This window comes from Oncorhynchus clarkii, chromosome 4 (assembly GCF_045791955.1).
Source record: "Oncorhynchus clarkii lewisi isolate Uvic-CL-2024 chromosome 4, UVic_Ocla_1.0, whole genome shotgun sequence".
Taxonomy (NCBI): Eukaryota; Metazoa; Chordata; class Actinopteri; order Salmoniformes; family Salmonidae; genus Oncorhynchus; species Oncorhynchus clarkii.
Genome location: NC_092150.1, coordinates 22,784,263 through 22,805,432, shown reverse-complemented (window position 1 = coordinate 22,805,432; position 21,170 = coordinate 22,784,263). Strand labels below are relative to the sequence as shown.

At 40.3% G+C, this 21,170-nt stretch overlaps 1 protein-coding gene across 3 annotated transcripts in view; it reads right to left on the bottom strand.

The window, feature by feature from the left end:
• Nucleotides 1-18,246, bottom strand: part of LOC139406608 (formin-binding protein 1-like) — a 74,408-nt gene extending 56,162 nt beyond the window's left edge. For all 3 annotated transcript variants that reach the window (XR_011634009.1, XM_071149380.1, XM_071149379.1), the window contains exon 1: nucleotides 18,053-18,246. Coding sequence is in view for 2 of the 3 variants with exons in the window: in XM_071149380.1 (XP_071005481.1) it covers nucleotides 18,053-18,076 (24 nt within the window). In the remaining variant the exon portion in view is untranslated. The remainder of the gene's footprint in view (nucleotides 1-18,052) is intronic.
• Nucleotides 18,247-21,170: the final 2,924 nt, after the last annotated feature.

Sequence of the window (21,170 nt, the reverse complement as noted above, 5' to 3'; positions counted from 1 at the left end):
TGACCATCGTTATGTTTGGAGGAAAAATGGGGAAGCTTGCAAGCTGAAAAACACCACCCCCACCGTGAAGCACGGGAGTGGCAGCATCATGTTGTGGGAGTGCTTTGCTGCAGGAGGGACTGGTGCACTTCACAAAATAGATGGTATCATGAGAAAGTAAAATTATGTGGATATATTGAAGCAACATCTCAAGACATCAGTCAAGAAGTTAAAGCTTGGTCGCAAATGGGTCTTCCAAGTGGACAATGACCCCAAGCATACTTCCAAAGTTGTGGCAAAATGGCTTAAGGACAACAAAGTCAAGGTATTGGAGTGGCCATCACAAAGCCCTGACCTCAAGCCTATAGAACATGTGTGGGCAGAAAATAAAAAGCGTGTGCGAGCAAGGAGGCCTACAAACCTGACTCAGTTACACCAGCTCTGTCAGGAGGAATGGGCCAAAATTCACCCAACTTATTGTGGGAAGCTTGTGGAAGGCTACCCAAAACGTTTGACCCAAGTTAAACAATTTAAAGGCAATGCTACCAAATACTAATTGAGTGTATGTAAACTTCTGACCCACTGGGAATGTGATGAAAGAAATAAATCATTCTCTCTACTATTATTCTGACATTTCACATTCTTAAAATAAAGTGGTGATCCTAACTGACCTAAGACAGGGAACTTTTACTAGGATTAAATGTCAGGAAATGTGAAAAACTGACTTTAAATGTATTTGGTCAAGGTGTATGTAAACTTCCGACTTCAACTGTATCACCTGAACTCTTGTGCTGCTCCATATTCAGTAACTCTTTAAACCGGGCATAGCTTGATGTTGTAATTAACATAAAAAACAAGGTATGACCATGCATTTGAAACATTGAATGCAGATTGAGTAGTGTCAGCGCAAGTTATTGTGTGCCAAACAAACTCTGTCCTGGTGTCCCACTTCTGTTTTATTAATTTATGCTTTTGTTCCAAGAACTATGAGCATTTGGCAGCCATTGTTCTGCGAGCATGGAAAATGAATTTAGCTTTAGCATGGGCTCTCTGGGAGTGGGCTTGAGTTGTATAAGATGGTAACTGAGTTTATTGTTCACTTACTCCCCATTCGTTTTTTTACTGGGCCTCTTGCAGCTTGACTAATAGCTTGGGTCTGTTTACATGAAGTGGGAAAAAAAAGACATGAGAGAGCGGATAGCACTGTTTCACCTTTTTGTTGACATGACAAAGCAATGTATTGCATATTGACCAGATAAATACAGACTGAACTACATAATCTAGGGGGGATTGAGTTGTGTGTGTGCCAAGATTCCAGGAAAGTTGTCGTTTTCAGACATTTTTTCTTACCTACCTATTGATTCACAGGCTGTTGTTTTTCTTCCCAGACAGACAATGAGCCAAGTAGGAAGAAGGCACGTGTAAGAAAGGAGAATTATCAGGCTGTGTTTTAGTGACCTGCATACTAACGTGTTGACTGGGAGTTGTTGCTGCTGTGGAAACATAGGACAGACAGGGGGTTGTTTGTATGCCAGGCAAAATGTCACTAAGCTGACACTTTAATACACAATGTGCTAGGTTACCCTCCTCTGAAAGAAGACTGACGTTAAAATATATATATATATATATATATATATATATATATATATATATATATATATATATATATATATATATATATATACACACACACACACACACAAGTCAGGTAGTGGACTTTCTCATGTACAATTTTTATTTTTTTATTTTACAAATGGCCCAGACCAGACAAGTCCTGAGTATCAGGATCAGCCCATATCCTGCAGGCCAGGGTAGGCAACTAGATTCAGCTGCGGGACGATTTTTGTCAGAGCGAATGGTCAGGGTACCAGAACATGATTATAATCATTGAACACAACTAAGACCAAATGGAGTTTGTTATTTTCAAATATAATAATTTCATACCTTGATAAAATTGAGGAACAATCATGCCACTTTTTAAAAACTGTACAGGAATACGTGGGAACAGATTTCCTTAAACTCATTTTTAGCTAAACTCTTCTTTTTTTTTCACTTAAAAAACTTTGGCCCGCAGGCTGCATGTTGCAGGCTGTGTTTTACAAAACAATACTTTAGCAGTACAAGAAATGTATGCCTCATCTCCAGAAGTTAATTATTTAACAGAGAAGTAGATTAGCCAAGCATGCCAAGCAGGGTCTTACTAACTAACCTACACTCTAGTTGACACAGTGACTAAGACAACTCTTAACATTTCATTTTTTTTCCTTCTATTTTAGTCATTTAGCACTGAAACAATTCGGCTTAAGTGCCTTGCTCAAGGGCATACTCAACAGACATGATTTTACCTAGGTCGGCTCAGGGATTCGAACCGGCAACCTTTCGGTTATTGGCCCAACACTTTTAACCGCTGGGCTACAGACTTGAATAAGATGTGCCAAATATTTATTGCATGTATGTCATGTTTTGTACTGTTGTGTAAAGTCAACATATGGTACATTTGGAAAGTATTCAGACTAGAGGTCGACCGATTAATCGGAATGGGCGACTAATTAGGGGCGATTTCAAGCTTTCATAACAATCGGAAATCTGTATTTTTGTGCGCCGATGTGCCGATTTTATTTCTTTATTTAACTAGGCAAGTCCGTTAAGAACACAGTCTTATTTTCAATGACGGCCTAGGAACAGTAGGTTAACTGCCTCATTCAGGGTCAGAACGACAGATTTTCACCTTGTCAGCTCGGGGGATCCAATCTTGCAAACTTACAGTTAACTAGTCCAACGCAATAACGATCTGCCTCTCTCTCGTTGCACTCCACAAGGAGACTGCCTGTTACGCGAATGCAGTAAGCCAAGGTAAGTTGCTAGCTAGCATTAAACTTATCTTATAAAAACCAATCATAATCACTAGTTAACTACACATGGTGGATGATATTACTAGATATTATCTAGCGTGTCCTGCGTTGCATATAATCTGACTGAGCATACAAACATACAAGTATCTAAGTATCTGACTGAGCGGTGGTAGGCAGAAGCAGGCGCGTAAACATTCATTCAAACAGCACTTTTGTGCGTTTTGCCAGCAGCTCTTCGTTGTGCGTCAAGCATTGCGCTGTTCATGACTTCAAGCCTAACAACTCCCGAGATGAGGCTGGTGTAACCGAAGTGAAATGGCTAGCTAGTTAGCGCACGCTAATAGAGTTTCAAACGTCACTCGCTCTGAGCCTTCTAATACTTCTATGGTGGCTGTTGTCGTTGTGTTGCTGGTTCGAGCCCAGGGAGGAGCGAGGAGAGGGACGGAAGCTATACTGTTACACTGGCAATACGAAAGTGCCTATAAGAACATGAAATACAAATGGTATAGAGGGAAATAGTCCTATAATTCCAACCTAAAACTTCTTACCTGGGAATATTGAAGACTCATGTTAAAAGGAACCACCAGCTTTCATATGTTCTCATGTTCTGAGCAAGGAACTGAAACGTTAGCTTTCTTACATAGCACATATTGCACTTTTACTTTCTTCTCCAACACTTTGTTTTTGCATTATTTAAACCAAATTGAACATGTTTCATTATTTACTTGAGGCTAAATTGATTTTATTTATGTATTATATTAAGTTAAAATAAGCGTTCATTCAGTATTGTTGTAATTGTCATTATTGCAAATAAATAATAAATAAATAAATAAAAATTGGCCGATTAAATCGGTATCGGCTTTTTTGGTTCTCCAATAAATTGGTATCGGCGTTGAAAAATCATAATCGGTCAACCTCTAATTCAGACCCCTTGACATTTCCACTTTGTTACATTACAGCCTTATTTCTAAAATGGATATTATTATTTTTTTATCCTCATTTTACAAACAATATCCCATAATGACAAAACAAAAAACAGAAATAAATACCTTATTTACATAGTATTCAGACCCATTAATATGGGACTCGAAATTGAGCTCAGGTACATCCTGTTTCCATTGATCATCCTTGAGATGTTTCTACAACTTGGAGTCCACCTGTGGTAAATTCAATTGATTGGACATGATTTGGAAAGGCACACACCAGTCTGCATAAAAAAAGGTCCCACAGTTGAAAGTGCATGTCAGAGCAGAAATCAAGCCATGAGGTTATAGGAAATGTCTGCAGCATTGAAGGTCCACAAGAACACAGAGGCCTCCATCATTCTTAAATGAATTAAGTTAGGAACCACCAAGACTCTTCCTAGAGCTGGCCGCCTGGCCAAACTGAGCAATCAGGGGAGAAGGGCCTTGGTCAGAGAGGTGACCAAGAACCTGATGGTTACTCTGACAGAGTTCTAGAGTTCCTCTTTGTAGATGGGAGAACCTTCCAGAAGGACAACCATCTCTGCAGCACTCCACCAATCATGCCTTTGTGGTAGTGTCCAGATGGAAGCCACTCCTCAGTAAAAAGGCACATGATAGCCCGCTTGGAGTTTGCCAAAAGGCGCTTAAATACTCTCAGACCATGAAAAACAAGAGTCTATGGTCTTATGAAACCTAGATTGAACTCTTTGGCCTGAATGCCAAGCGTCACGTCTGGAGGAAACCTGGCACCATCCCTACGGTAAAGCATGGTGGTAGCAGCATCATGCTGTGGGGATGTTTTTCAGCGCCATGGACTGGGAGACTAGTCAGGTGAACGGAGCAACTAGTCAGGTGAAAGATGAACGGAGCAAAGTAGAGAGAGATTCTTGATGAAGTCCTGAGTGCTCAGGAGCAGGTTCTCAGACCGGGGTGAAGATTCACCTTCGTTGTGTATGTTTTACTGGTAATGGGAACAATCAAAACCTATTTCTTTCACTTACTTGCTGTGCTGTTTCATTGTTTATTTGTTCAGTCGTTTCATTCTCAACCAGGATTTCTATGGAACGCCATGTGGGTCTTTGCTATGGAACGCCATTTGGGTCTTTGCGTGTCAAAAAATATACCATTTAACACTATTTGACAAGTCAAATAAGCTTGCTGACCAATCAGGACCTGAATATGACTGCACATGACATAATAATTTAATGCATTGATTCATTTTTACGTAGCTATTACACTATCACTCATATGTCACAACGATTCATCTGCTATGATGCTGGTAAAGTTGTCTCGCGCACCTACAGTGCTGGTCATTAAAAATGGATGCAAACAATGTTCTTCAACAAAAACATAGCAAAATGACAAACTGTTAAAGTAGCGATAGTTAGCTAGCTAACTATATAGCTAGGTGTCATCATCTAAAATAACCCTAATTTATAAGACAGTTCTTATTTATTTTATTAATGGTGGTTGGGCCCATCTATGTGAAGCTAGCCACAATAAGGATTAGGCACAAAAGCGGAATTTGCGGTTAGCCTTCAAAATAAAAGTATGGCATAAGTCTACTATTTATATTCATTTGCACCACTGTCAAACTTATTTTGAAGGCTAACTGCAAATTCCCCTTTTGTGCCTAATCCTTATTGTGGCAAGCTTCACAACACATAACCCGGTGCGTTCGAGCCTCACTAGCCAGATGAAGCTAACTTGCTGCTTATAACGTTAGCTTTGGGTAACAGGTTTAAGTAGCTGGATAGCTATTTATTTTCATGAACTGAAGTGTAATTTCAATAGGTGAACAACAAGTGGCAACCTAGCTAATACTTACCCACAAGGATTCTTAAATAATTGCTAACAATAATGAAAATGACTGCAGTTTCTACTGGTCATTGTTTTCAGGCTGGTTGTATTGGTGCTAGCTAGATACCAAGCTAAAGCTAGCTACCCCAGAAGTTGTGGTCGAACAAATTATGTATTACCAACGCGTTCTTGTAAACACATCGTTCGTGGCCGGTGTTTGCTTGTTTGCAGATTTTTTTGTACAGCTTTGACAGCGCTACTGTATCTTTGTGTAGCTAATAGCAGTGATGCAATTACTGAAAAATTGTGCATTTGGTAGTGTGTACTGGTGCTCAACCAGTCGGCGAAAACCAACATCACCCATGACAGAGAACAGTTGATTGTCTAGGGCAATGAATTCACTTATCTTGGCTTTCACGGATTTCGCCTTTGAGATGTCTCACTGAAATTTTCAAATGACTGCTCGACTTGTCTGCTGTGTGGATCGAGCAGTCAACATTGTGGGCTAGTTTAGGAATGCTGTGTTGCACATACAGCGCAAAATTTTACATGGTGTCGTTATGTCACGTACCTACGTTATATAGGTATGCCCATCAGCTTTGACATCGGTTTTGCACATCAGCGTTAAACTAGACATCGGGCCGATTCCAATGTTGGCATTTTTAGCTAATATCGGACGATTCCAATATGTTCACCGATATATCGTACATCCCTACTCTCTATGTATCCCCTCTTGATTGCGCATTCTTCTGTTTCTTACATAGCAGGTTTAAAAGAAACACATGCCGGACAAGTTTAGCAACGCAATGGATTATGGTGATTGTAGTTAATTACCAAGTTTTCTATGCTAAACTATGTAGAACATTGGCCTGTTGGAAACTACAACTCCCTAATACAATCACACTGTTCGGGCATATGATCAGATTATTCTCTAGAGAAACTGCAGTGCAATGAGAGCATTGAGCTCAGGAAAACCAAAAACCAAAACGGAATTCAAATAATTGAACCAACATCTGTCAATTAGTTGTTTAAAAAACAAAAAATGACCGACATTCCAGTTAAACCGCTCAGCAGTGCCAGAGGCATATGGGGCCAAAGTCTCATACACTCAAAATCTGAGACGGTTTCACACACACCACTGGTGTCTCCTCTACTCGGTTTACCCAGCAGAGAGATGGTTTAAAGCTCTGCTTACCGGTCAAAGTCACCTTGAAATTGTGTGGGGGTGATGAGCCCCTTATATTGAATGGGACAGGAAGAGAAGGGGGAGATGCAGGCCTCATGGTCTGCCCCCCCACAACCCCATCCTCCTGGGCAGACCCCCAGCCACACACAGCTGTAGTGCTGAACTAACACCACTCAATTAAATGATGATAACAGAGCACACAGGGCTATGTCCCTCTAAGGCCAGATGTTAGAAACTCATGATGCTATTATTCACCAAATGAATCCCTCTCCCACATGATTGCATAAGAGTTGTGTTAAAGCCAAATGCATTTTTTCCTCAGATGTATCATACTATCACTTTAGCACTGTACTAATGTGGCTTATGACATGCGCTTTCTCACTCTAAATCAAAGCGTGAAAATTACACAGAACTAGATAGCGAATATAATGAGCTCAGTGTGTCAGACCCCAATATCACAACAGCACATGAATACAACACTATAAATTACTAGTTGATTAGATAACAAAGAGTAGGGGAGAGCAGGTGCAATCGTAACACCTTCAATTTATCCAAACAGAAGCTGCCTCAGTACAAGTCCATTTCGGTTCTCTCCCTGCTTGAAAAGTCTTGCAATTTGCATGTTCGATGGGCGAATATTTTTCCCAACCAGCTGAATTTTTCTTATACTGCCCTGAGCATCAATTCCCAATAATTCAAACATGCATAATCATCAGCACTACATGTTGGCTAAACATTGACATGATTTGACAATTTACACTATTGTTGTCTCTTGTTAGAGCCAAGTGAGGTTGTCATGGCTGCTGAGTTAGGGGCAATTGTAACGCAGTGTTAAAATGAACCGGAGCCAAATGATAAAATATATATTTAACTTTAGGATTGTATGAATTATACAGTGCCTTCAGAATGTAGTCAGACCTTTTGTTACGCTACAGCCTTATTCTAAAATGGGGGGGAAGAGAAAAAAAGAGAACTACACACAATACCCCATAATGACAAAGCGAAAACATTTCTAAAACCCTGTTTTTGCTTTGTCCTTATTGGGTATTGTGTGTAGTTTTAAAAATAATAATTTGAATAAGGCTGTAACGTAACAAAACAGGGAAAAAGTAAAGGGGTCTGAATACATTCCAAATGCACTGTAAGTGTAATGTAATAATGAAATGCACTTTAGGAATTGGGTGCCTAATGTGTAATGACTTTAGGCTTCTACAAACAAAGCCTATCGGCTAGCTAGTGAACTCTGGCAGTTTATCAATAAAGACAAGTTCAGCAATATGCTTAGTTACAGGCTCCGTACAGTTGAAGTCGGAAGTTTAAATACATTTAAACTTAGTTACACAATTCCTGACACTTAATCCTAGTAAAAATTATCTGTCTTAGGTCAGTTAGGATCACCATTTTATTTTAAGAATGTGAAATGTCAGAGTAATAGTAGAGAGAATGATTTATTTCAGCCTTTATTTCTTTTATCACATTCCCAGTTGGTCAGAAGTTTACATGCACTCAATTAGTATTTGGTAGCATTGCCTTTAGATTTTTTAACTTGGGTCAAATGTTTTGAGTAGCCTTCCACAAGCTTCCCACAATATGTTGGGTGAATTTTGGCCCATTCCTCCTGACAGAGCTGGTGTAACTGAGTCAGGTTTATAGGCCTCCTTGCAAATATTGTACATTTCTCCAAAAAGTACAATATTTGTCCCCATGTACAGTTGCAAACCCTAGTCTGGCTTTTTTATGGCAGTTTTGGAGCAGTGGCTTCTTCCTTGCTGAGCGGCCTTTCAGGTTGTCGATATAGGACTCGTTTTACTGTGGATATAGATACTTTTGTACCCTTTTGTTCTGGGATTGATTTGCACTTTTCGCACCAAAGTACATTCATCTCTATGAGACAGAACACATCTCCTTCCTGAGCAGTATGGCTGCGTGGTCCCATTGGGTTTATACTTGCATACTACTGTTTGTACAGATGAACATGGTACCTTCAGGCGTTTGGAATTGCTCCCAAGGATGAAACAGACTTGTGGAGGTCTACAATTTTATTCAGAGGTCTTGGCTGATTTCTTTTGATTTTCCCATGATGTCAAGCAAAGAGGCACTGAGTTTGAAGGTAGGTCTTGAAATCCAGCCACAGGTACACCTCCAATTGACTCAAATTAGGTCAATTAGCCTATCAGAAGCTTCTAGAGCCATGACATCATTTTCTGGAATTTTCCAAGCTGTTTAAAGGCACAGTCAACTTAGTGTATGTTAACTTCTGACCCACTGGAATTGTGATACAGTGAATTATAAGTGAAATAATCTGTCTGTAAACAATTGTTGAAAACATTTCTTGTCAGGCACAAAGTAGATATCCTAACCGACTTGCCAAATTATAGTTTGTTAACAAGAAATTTGTGGAGTGGTTGAAAAGCGAGTTTCAATGACCTATGTAAACTTAGACTTCAACTGTATGGCTAGGTTACATGTTGCTGATAAGCTTAAAAATTGAATGTATGAAAGAGCATAGAAATTGAGGTTACATGACATATAAAATCCATTTAGGGATGAGAAGAGTTGCAGGGACAAGAGTGGAGTCACATTTACAGAGCGCACCAGCACAACAGGAAGAACCCAGCAGGTGTGTTTTCAATGTGATTGTCAGAGGACGTAGACAGTGCCAGCAGAGAGTATTAAAAGGTACAACGCTATAATTGTGTGTAAATCTCTATTGGATTGCACTCATTATCCTGGGGTTGTACTGTGCAGGAAAGGTGTAAAGTTCCATTTTAAAACATTTAAAAAGAAGCTTGGCTGAAAACAAAAATGTAACAATATTAACATGATTCTACAAATTTGTTTTAAATCTGTTTTTTTTATCCAAACTGTGCCATGACATCTTAAGAGAACACAATCTCTCCACCTTTATCCACATTCGGCGCATGATCCCAAAAACCACAGATTGGAGGGGAAAATCACAGACAGGAGATTGCCATGGCATGTAGACAAACACTAGTATTTTCACACTGCAAAATAAAATAACTTCAGCTGAGATTTTAAGTTTGGTCAATGCCCCATTGTTTTAACCCTATGAGCAATGGATTTGAAATGTGTGCTCATGGAAAACCATTAACTTTGCTCCTTACTGGAAATAGATCAGAGACAAAATAAATATGCCGGGTCATGGTGAACCATGGCCTCAGTCAGCCTTCAATTGATGTGACCAGATCTCAAAAACTTGATAGAATTAAGTACCAAATATAGACCAACTACAGCCTACTCATTAGTCATTACCCAGTCTTCATTCACCATGGTTGTTATTGGAAGGAAGCCTTGAAAGCCCCTCTGTGAGGCAGGCTGGCAGCACCACCAGACTGGCAGTGAGAGAGTTTAGCTCTAATCTTGGCCAGTTGGCCTCACCTGATTTAACCCCATGTTGTCCAGATTAACACTAAGAAGGAAGCCTGGACAAAGGAGGTTCACCAGCCAACCCACAAACCATAGGAGGAACTGAGCAACCCAGAATGTGAATCATCTTTTTAACAAGCTATTACAGGTAGGCACAGTCTACATTATTCAGAGAAATATATAAAGACATGTTGTATGGCTGTAAACCAGCTAAATACCACAAATTGATGCTCTGAAAATCTGCATTAGGGCGTGAAACATCTGCCAAAAAGTTCCTACTAATCCTATAATGGAGAAGGAGTTCAAGTTGTCAAAAACATGACAGAATCACAAGGCCAGGACGATGATTCAGCCCAGTCTGGAGGAATAGCACTAATTGAACTGTCTTCGACTGTGCTCTGCTGTTTCTGTGACTCCGTTCTTAAAGCTCTGACCGCCAGTGAGGCGTTACAATGCACCGTCTGGGTAGGAGACGCACGCTGGCTCTGGATAGCATGCGCAGCAACCCCCCCATAGTAAGAACCCATCTTAGACCTCCCTAATAATCACAAAAGAAAAATGGTCTGTCTGATCATTATGACAGATCATGGTTTATTTACCTTGTAAAAAGCAAAGACTCCAAAGGCAGTCCAGTGTGTCCAGGGCAGGCTTTGACAAGATGCAAATTATAGGGCCTAGGGGATGGAGCCCAAGTAGCGACGCTAAATAACTTCATACTGTCTGAAAATAAAAAGGTATGAAGACACCACTTCTGAGTGTTTGACATAGCAACTAGAGGTCGACCGATTAATTAGGGCCGATTTCAAGTTTTCATAACAATCGGAAATCGGTAATTATGGCGCCAATTCGCCTATTTTATTTATACCTTTATTTAACTAGGCAAGTCAGTTAAGAAAGCATTCTTATTTTCAATGACAGCCTAGGAACGATGGGTAAACTGCCTTGTTCAGGGGCAGAACGACAGATTTTCACATTGTCAGCTCGGGGGATCCAATCTTGCAAACTTACAGTTAACTAGTCTAACGTAATAACGACCTGCCTCTCTATCATTGCACTCCACAAGCAGACTGCCTGTTACGCGAATGCAGTACGCCAAGGTAAGTTGCTAGCTAGCATTAAACTTATCTTATAAAAAACAATAAATCATAATCACTAGTTAACTACACATGGTTGATGATATTACTAGATATTATCTAGCGTGTCCTGCGTTGCATATAATCTGACTGAGCATACAAGCATATAAACTGACTGAGCATACAAGTATCTGACTGAGCGGTGGTAGGCAGAAGCAGGCGCGTAAACATTCATTCAAACAGCACTTTCGTGCGTTTTGCCAGCAGCTCTTCGTTGTGCGTCAAGCATTGCGCTGTTTATGACTTCAAGCCTATCAACTCCCGAGATGAGGCTGGTGTAACCGAAGTGAAATGGCTAGCTAGTTAGCACGCGCTAATAGCGTTTCAAACGTCCTTCGCTCTGAGCCTTCTTGTAGTTGTTCCCCTTACTCTGCATGGGTAACGCTGCTTCGATGGTGGCTGTTGTCGTTGTGTTGCTGGTTCGAGCCCAGGGAGGAGCAAGGAGAGGGACGGAAGCTATACTGTTACACTGGCAATACTAAAGTGCCTATAAGAACATCCAATAGTCAAAGGTCAATGAAATACAAATGGTATAGAGGGAAATAGTCCTATAATAACTACAACCTAAAACTTCTTACCTGAGAATATTAAAGACTCATGTTAAAAGGAACCACCAGCTTTCATATGTTCTCATGTTCTGAGCAAGGAACTGAAACGTTAGCTGTCTTACATAGCACATATTGCACTTTTACTTTCTTCTCCAACACTTTGTTTTCACTATTTAAACCAAATTGAACATGTTTCATTATTTACTTGAGGCTAAATTTATTTTATTGATGTATTATATTAAGTTAAAGTAAGTGTTCATTCAGTATTGTTGTAATTGTCATTATTACAAATAAATTAAAGATGTAAAAAAATAAATAAAAAAATTGTCCGATTAATCGGTATCGGCTCCTCCAGTAAATCGGTATCGGCGTTGAAAAATCATAAATCGGTCGACCTCTAATAGCAACCTCATGTTGCACTGTTTTATATCAGAGAAATCCCCTGACAGTATCTCTAAAAACATACAGTAGGTCAGTTTGCGAAACAAGTGTAGACAAAATCAGGTTAAGCCATCATAAACCACAACAAACTCTTTCCTTCAATATTAGGTCCAATGACCTGACATGCCTCAGCCAATGACCTATACTATTTACCATAAAACTGCACAACTAAAAGCTCAAACATGACCAATGGATTTACACTGTAAATCTGTGCAGATTAAGCAAAAATAAACAAATGCATGCAATCCAACGCTGCAGGCACTCTGGAAATGTAGTAGTGCCTCCACCTATCAAATCCCTGTTCACTTGTGATTCCTCCTGATATACCTCTCATTGATTGTTTTACCATATTTCCTTTGTTTTGTCCCGTGTAATTTACTTGGGCAGGGCAGCATTTCCCCTCAATGTTCCCAGTCTTCCCCTGGGAATGCATGGGAACACACGTTACACACCAAACCCTCTGTCTCCACGACGCTGTCTACCTCCCTCCACGCTCAACACCTCCCTGAGCCATACCTGCTAGCACAACTTCCCTTTATTAAAGACGACATCCACCCACACACTCCCCTACACAATCCTGTGATATCACACCCCTCTACTCACTGAGGAGAAGGATTTCATGTTGGGTGCTGTGAACTGAATGGAATGGCAGGTCTCAGCTGTGATTCAACATCTGTGTCCTTAATTGAACTCTCTCAAACTAAGTCACTCTTCATTGCACAAAACGACAAGCCAGACTTTAACCATGATCATATCCCTCCCTGTTAACAGCTGTTGCAGTCAACAGAACATAACCTAGCCTATAAGACATCTGTTATGAAAAAGAATGCTAGAATAACTGTTGATAGCCTGTGTGCTCAGCATGGTAACATTTTGTAGACACACTGCTTCCATTCACAAACCATCTCCAGTGGATCAGTCTCAGTCAGTTAGCTGCTGGGGAAATGCCAACCCCATGTAATAAGATGTGTTAGTCTCAGGCTTTAGGTCTCAAAGCCATGGATGAATGCCAACATGCCAGGCAGACAGATAGTACTTTGACATGTGAACAGATAAATGTGTAATGCACACATATGGCCTACAGTAACAGCCCATCAGAGCCTAAAATCATGTCAATATCACACCTGTCATTCCTTCACTACAGACAGGCCCAGATGTGTTTTTTTGAATCATTGCAATGTGGTTAGTTTCCTTTCTGAATACTCTCTGGAGTACGCTTACATGCACACTAATAACTCGATATTAAACTGATTATGGCAGTAGGCCGTGTATGGCGTTAGTCATGCAAACACCTTATCTTCATCAGCTTAAGGTCATAATCTAAGTAAGCACACAGCGATTAAAATACCTGCTTTCCTGAATAATCATTCTAATTATTAGGACATGTAAACAGCTTAAAAATCAGTGTTTCAGCTGTGTAATTGATCTGCCGCATGTGCCAACACTAATCAAACTATTATGTTAATCTGACTTAATGTCTAGGCAGGAACCAGAAGGTATCAGGGCTAAATGAATGTCATTCATGAAAAGAGACAAGACAGACGACATCGGTGTTACTGTGCTACAGATGCAAATTCAATCTACTGTATGTAACTAGAGATGCCTTTCAGTGAACCAGAGAATCCGGGGAATAAATAATCCAATCAGGTCTTGAAGGGATTCCTGATAGAGATTTAAGAGTAAAACAATACGGAATGAGCATTTTGAATCAAGTTGGTGCCCGTATAGCACACCGTTCAAATATTAGGGATAAGGGCCTAACACATGCAGCCAGACAATCAGACTATGCCCGCATGGCCGAATAATTAGGGCCGATTTCAAGTTTTCATAACAATCGGTAATCTGCCTTTTTGGACGCCGATTGTGGCCGATTACATTGCAACCCACGAGGAGAGTGCGTAGCAGGCTGACCACCTGCTACGCGAGTACAGCATCAAAAGGACCTTGTGGCTGCAAGGAGCCACGGAAAGTTGCTAGCTAGCATTAAACGTATCTTATAAAAAAAACAATCAATCATCACATAATCAATAGTTAACCTAGTAATATCATCAACCATGTGTAGTTAACTAGCTTGTCCTGCGTTGCATTTAATCATTTAATACCAGCAGACTGGTAAGCATCCATTCAAACAGCACTTTACAGCGTTTGCCAGCAGCTCTGAGCAATGCTTGAATCACAGCGCTGTTCATGACTTCAAGCCTATCAACTCCCGAGATTAGGCTGGCAATACTAAAGTGCCTATAAGAACATCAAATAGTCAAAGGTATGTGAAATACAAATGGTATAGAGAGAAATAGTCAATGCATTATAATTCCTATAATTACTTTAACCTAAAACTTCGTAACTGGGAATATTGAAGACTCATGCTTTCATGTGCTCATGTTGTGAGCAAGGAATTTAAACGTTAGCTTTTTTACATGGCACATATTGCACTTTTACTTTCTTCTCCAACACCATGTTTTTGCATTTAAACCAAATTGAACATGTTTCATTATTTATTTGAGACTAAATTTATTTTATTTATGTGTTATATTAAGTTAAAATAAGTGTTAATTGTTCAATCAGTATTGTTGTAATAGTCATTATTACAAATAAATATCTGGAAAATTATTTTTTAATTAATAGAAATAAATAAAAAGATTAGGCCGATTAATCGGTATCGGCATTGAAAAATCATAATCTGTCAACCTCTAAAATCAGACCAGACAGCATAGGCTAATGGCTTTACAGCACAACTCAAAATATTTGAATTGCAGAAGGTTGGCCAAATTAGGTATTTTACAGCATGGTGCAGTAGGTTAGGTTCATGAGATCTTTATTATACATACAGCTCTTGCAATCAAGCAATAAGAGCCTCACAAACTGAACTGTAAGCTATTGCCCGAATATACACTGCTCAAAAAAATAAAGGGAACACAATGTAACTTCAAGTCAATCACACTTCTGTGAAATCAAACTGTCCACTTAGGAAGCAACACTGATTGACAATAAATTTCACATGCTGTTGTGCAAATGGAATAGACAACAGGTGGAAATTATAGGCAATTAGCAAGACACCCCCACTAAAGGAGTGGTTCTGCAGGTGGTGACCACAGACCACTTCTCAGTTCCTATGCTTCCTGGCTGATGTTTTGGTCACTTTTGAATGCTGGCGGTGCTTTCACTCTAGTGGTAGCATGAGACGGGGTCTACAACCCACACAAGTGGCTCATCCAGGATGGAACATCAATGCGAGCTGTGGCAAGAAGGTTTGCTGTGTCTGTCAGCGTAGTGTCCAGAGCATGGAGGCGCTACCAGGAGACAGGCCAGTATATCAGGAGACGTGGAGGAGGCCGTAGGAAGTCAACAACCCAGCAGCAGGACCGCTACCTCCGCCTTTGTGCAAAGAGGAGCAGGAGGAGCACTGCCAGAGCCCTGCAAAATTACCTCCAGCAGGCCACAAATGTGCATGTGTCTGCTCAAACGGTCAGAAACAGACTCCATGAGGGTGGTATGAGGGCCCGACGTCCACAGGTGGGGGTTGTGCTTACAGCTCAACACCGTGCAGGACGTTTGGCATTTGCCAGAGAACACAAAGATTGGCAAATTCCCCACTGGTGCCCTGTGCTCTTCACAGATCACAGATGCAGGTTCACACTGAGCACGTGACAGACGTGACAGAGTCTGGAGACGCCGTGGAGAACATTCTGCTGCCTGCAACATCATCCAGCATGACCGGTTTGGCGGTGGGTCAGTCATGGTGTGGGGTGGCTCGCCAGAGGTAGCCTGACTGCCATTAGGTACCGAGATGAGATCCTCAGACCCCTTGTGAGACCATATGCTGGTGCGGTTGGCCCTGGGTTCCTCCTAATGCAAGACAAGGCTAGACCTCATGTGGCTGGAGTGTGTCAGCAGTTCCTGCAAGAGGAAGGCATTGATGCTATGGACTGGCCCGCCCGTTCCCCAGACCTGAATCCAATTGAGCACATCTGGGACATCATGTCTCGCTCCATCCACCAATGATACGTTGCACCACAGACTGTCCAGGAGTTGGCGGATGCTTTAGACCAGGTCTGGGAGGAGATCCCTCAGGAGACCATCCGCCACCTCACCAGGAGCATGCCCAGGCGTTGTAGGGAGGTCATACAGGCACGTGGAGGCCACACACACTACTGAGCCTCATTTTGACTTGTTTTAAGGACATTGCATCAAAGTTGGATCAGCCTGTAGTGTGGTTTTCCAATTTAATTTTGAGTGTGACTCCAAATCCAGACCTCCATGGGTTGATAAATTTGATTTCCATTGATAATTTTTGTGTGATTTTGTTGTCAGCACATTCAACTATATAAAGAAAAAAGTATTTAATAAGAATATTTCATTCAGATCTAGGATGTGTTATTTTAGTGTTCCCTTTATTTTTTTGAGCAGTGTACATACTTTAGTCTTTTCAGGGCACCGACATGCTTTTGAGAGAGTTAATTTAGCAGTAACTGAATCATTCAAGGAAACATAGTAAATGTACATTTTATCAACAAAACAGGTTCAAAGGTTAATCATACTGAAGTGAACCCATATAAGCCACATCAGTCACATGTTGAATAAATCTTCAATATATTGTTCTCTTCCCTCAAACTACATAACAGTGCAGTTCTCTCTATCAATGTTAGAGATAGATCAATGTAATTGGTATGAAACAGGCTCATCACTTCTTTGACTAGCTATCATGTTGGCAGCGACACTGCAGTCTTCGCAACTATACATATTAGAATGATTAGGGGGAGAAGCTGCCCTATTAGGGAGGATACTGGGGGTGACCAAACGTTTTATGGGCAACACCCATGTAACTGGAATACATGTCAAAGGAGTTCAATGTCCCTGGTGAGGAATATTTCGATAGGTGCAGATTATTTTCTCACTAACCAAATAACGTGGAACAGATTTTTGCTGCAGTAACATGGTAGCTAGATATAGTCACAAAAATAATTTGGACGAGAAACCGCTTGGGCAAGCCGGGTGATGTAGCCAGGGGCCTGGCTGTCAGAGGGCAAGCCAGACCAGACAGAACATGACAAAGACCGTACCTGGAATAAGCCCCCCCCCCACGTCTGTTCAATGGGTGGGTCGTTTTTTGTTATATTTGGGAGAAGAAAAATGCTTGATTTCCTCAAGTCTACTATTGTTTAACTATTTGACTTGCGCAATCTCATTGCAAACTGGGAACAATGCTGGTCAAGCAGCTTGAGGAGTCACTCAGAGACAGCCATAAATAAACACTCGAGCTTTAAAACCAAGTTAAACGAAATGTGTACGTGCATTGTTTCATGCTGGTAGCCATCAGATCCATAAAAGCATCGAGAGAAAAATAGTACAGGTGGTTACTTGCGTTATACCCTCCTGTCTCCACCTTTTTTGGGGGGATAGCTAACGTTAGCTAGCTTGCTAGTCTATGTGTGAACTAAGAGGGGTGTGATAGACTCCCTTTTCAAAAATAAAACAATAACTGATCAATCAAGCCCCTGTTAGAGACAGTGTTACGATAACAAGTCCTAGACAAAGATACGCAAATTATCCCCTATGCCTGGCGGACATTTCTACACGTCTTGCCTATTTACCGTCTGTAGTACTATGGTAAAGGTGCATGCCAGGCTTAGCTGGCTAGCAGCTTACACAATGCTAAGGTAACCGAGCACCTTCATCGAATTCGTGCTACATTTTGGCAAGCGTGTTATCAACACAAGAACAAAGAAGAGAGCAACATGGTTTATACCAATAGCAAACTTACCCAAAGCTCCGTTCCCCAAGTCATTGTGGACTCCCCTGGTTGCTAAACCCCCAGATTGTCAGTGTATTCCCCGCTCAAAACTCGCCAATGTTGCGTTTCCAATCGTCTGCTGTCGTCTGTGGTATACACTCCTTGCTCACATCCTGAGGAGCTGTCTAAATTCAGCTCTAGCGAAGGAAGTTGGGATCTAGGATTCAGAGAACCGGGAGGTTCAGGTTCGCCAATAAAATGTTAAATGCATGCATGTTATTCCTTATTATTTAGTCATCAACAAAATAGTTATATAACTTTAATTCAACACATAAAATAATTAAATTAGCTATTCTAGAACTATGCTGATGACATGATCCTCTGCACAGTATTTTTTAAATTCCAAAAATTTGGTGGGAAGAGGAAGACTTTCTGAATAAATTGTATCATCAATTCATTAATTTTGTTGAAATATTCATATTAGCTGCTATCGACCACAATCACTTTGATGATTTTGTTAGAATAATTTGGCCCCAAAAGTTATCCACAATAAGTAATTCACCTTTCATTTATTTAACTCTTACTGTTCAATATAATGAATTTATAAATATACATTTAGTGGGCAATGTCAGGGGACTAATGTCACCTTTTTTATGATTTGCACCGACGCCTATAAACTCTGCGATTGATAAACAAGCTTAATCTGTTTTATTGATTAGTAAATGGCGCCATTTAGTGGTATGTATGGAGTATAGGCCAATCAGATAGGCGCATTAAGGGATCCTTTTTGTTTCTGTCAAGACGTTAATCGTGTAACACCTATACGCGGAGTTATTTTGAAACACGTCTAATATATTTTACGCAGCTAAATAGTCATGTAAAGTTGCCTATCAATGTAAGTAGCTACTTTTCTGCACACAGTCCAAATTATTTGTGATATTGCTGATATTATGTCTGTCTACTGTAAATATCAGTAGTTGGTTTTATATTCACACTTTCGGACATTCAACAGACATTCACAGAACAGAGCAAACTGGCGCTAACCAGAATAGAAAGAAGAGTGGGAGGCCCCGGTGCACAACTGAGCAAGAGGACAAGTACATTAGAGTGTCTTGTTTGAGAAACAGAGGCCTCACAAGTCCTCAACTGGCAGCTTCATTGAATAGTACCCGCAAAATAACAGTCTCAATGTCAACAGTGAAGAGTCGACTCCGGGATGAGTTCCTCTGTCCAGTGTCTGTGTTCCATTGCACCTCTAAATATTTTATTTTTATTGGCCAGTCTGAGATATGGCTTTTTCTTTGCAACTCTGCCTAGAAGGCCAGCATCTCGGAGTCGCCTCTTCACTGTTGATGTTGAGACTGGTGTTTTGCGGGTAATATTTAATGAAGCTGCCAGGTGAGGACTTGTGAAGTGTCTGTTTCTCAAACGAGACACTCTAATGTACTTGTCCTCTTGCTCAGTTGTGCACCGTGGCCTCCCACTCCTCTTTCTATTCTGGTTAGGGCCAGTTTGTGCTGTCTGTGAAGGGAGTAGCACACAGCGTTGTACGAGATCTTCAGTTTCTTGGCAATTTCTTGCATAGAATAGCCTTCATTTCTCAGAACAAGAATAGACTGACGAGTTTCAGAAGAAAGTTATTTGTTTCTGGCCATTTTGAGCCTGTAATCGAACCCACAAAATGCCGATGCTCTAGGTTCTCAACTAGTCCAGTTTTATAACTTTTTTAATCAGGACAACAGTTCTCAGCTATGCTAACATAATTGCAAAAGGGTTTTCTAATGATCTATTAGCCTTTTAAAATGATCAACTTGGATTAGCTAACACAATGTGCCATTGGAACACAGTAGTGATGGTTGCTGATAATGTTCCTCTGTACGCCTATGTAGATATTCCATTAGAAAACAGCCATTTCCAGCTACAATAGTCATTTACAACATTAACAGTGTCTACTCTGTATTTCTGATCAATTTGATGTTATTTTAATGGACACATTTTTTTGCTTTTCTTTCAAAAACAAGGACATTTCTAAGTGACCCCAAACTTTCGAACAGTGGTGTACGTACAGTATATAGGGTATATATATATATTTCCATGGGTTTTGAAAGATACCAGAGGGTGGATAACAAAAAAAGCATTAATATAAGAAGTAGATGGTACATGTTTGGTTTTTGGGCTAAATGCATGCACTATGATTTGCCTCTGAACTGTATATGAACCCCTCTGTATTCTACTGGCACTAACCATTAAAAACTTGGATTTGAACCAGGCTGTCCCTATGCTATTTGATCTCTTTCTCATTTAAACTGCTAGCTCAAAGCCTACGTGAAAATCATGAGAAAAAAAATATAAACTGGCCCAAATCTGCTCTACATAATTCAGCAGGGAGGTGTGCAACAACCACACATTATACCCATTATTTATTATTATTTACCGTTATTTAACTAGGCAAGTCAGTTAAGAACAAATTCTTATTTTCAATGACGGCTTAGGAACAGTGGGTTAACTGCCTGTTTAGAGGCAGAACGACAGATTTGTACCTTGTCAGCTCGGGGATTTGAACTTGCAACCTTCCGGTTACTAGTCCAACGCTCTAATTATACCAGTGTAGAAACTATGCCACCTACATAGGTATTACCAAATCCCTTTCAATTCACATTCCTTACAGAAATAACTATTTCCAAACCTTTTAAAACATTCAGAAAGACAGTGGTCTTAGAATGGTATTTATACTTTAAAATACATGTTTTTTTGTGAATGAATATGGATGAAAGAATTCTGCCAGTGTTTTAATGTCTTACTTTCATCTTTTTGTCTTTACCTTCAACTCTATATATCCAAGTGAGCCTACCCATTGATCAAACGTATAACAGACAGACAATGCTCAAAGGAGTTGTTTGTGATATCTACACTCAGTTGCCACTTTATTAGGTTCACCACCATATTCACGAAAATAAATTGCTCCTACATACACCAAGTCCAGTGGTCTTGACCTTCTAGACACTAAAGCATGCAGAGAAGTATTCAGGTTTTATGTTACCGTTTGTTTGAACTTTAGAGTGTGCAAAATGACAGCACAGTCTGTGATGGTCTTTTGTAACTCAGAAAAATTACAAAACAGTTTTTTTAATCATTCCAACACTCAGCT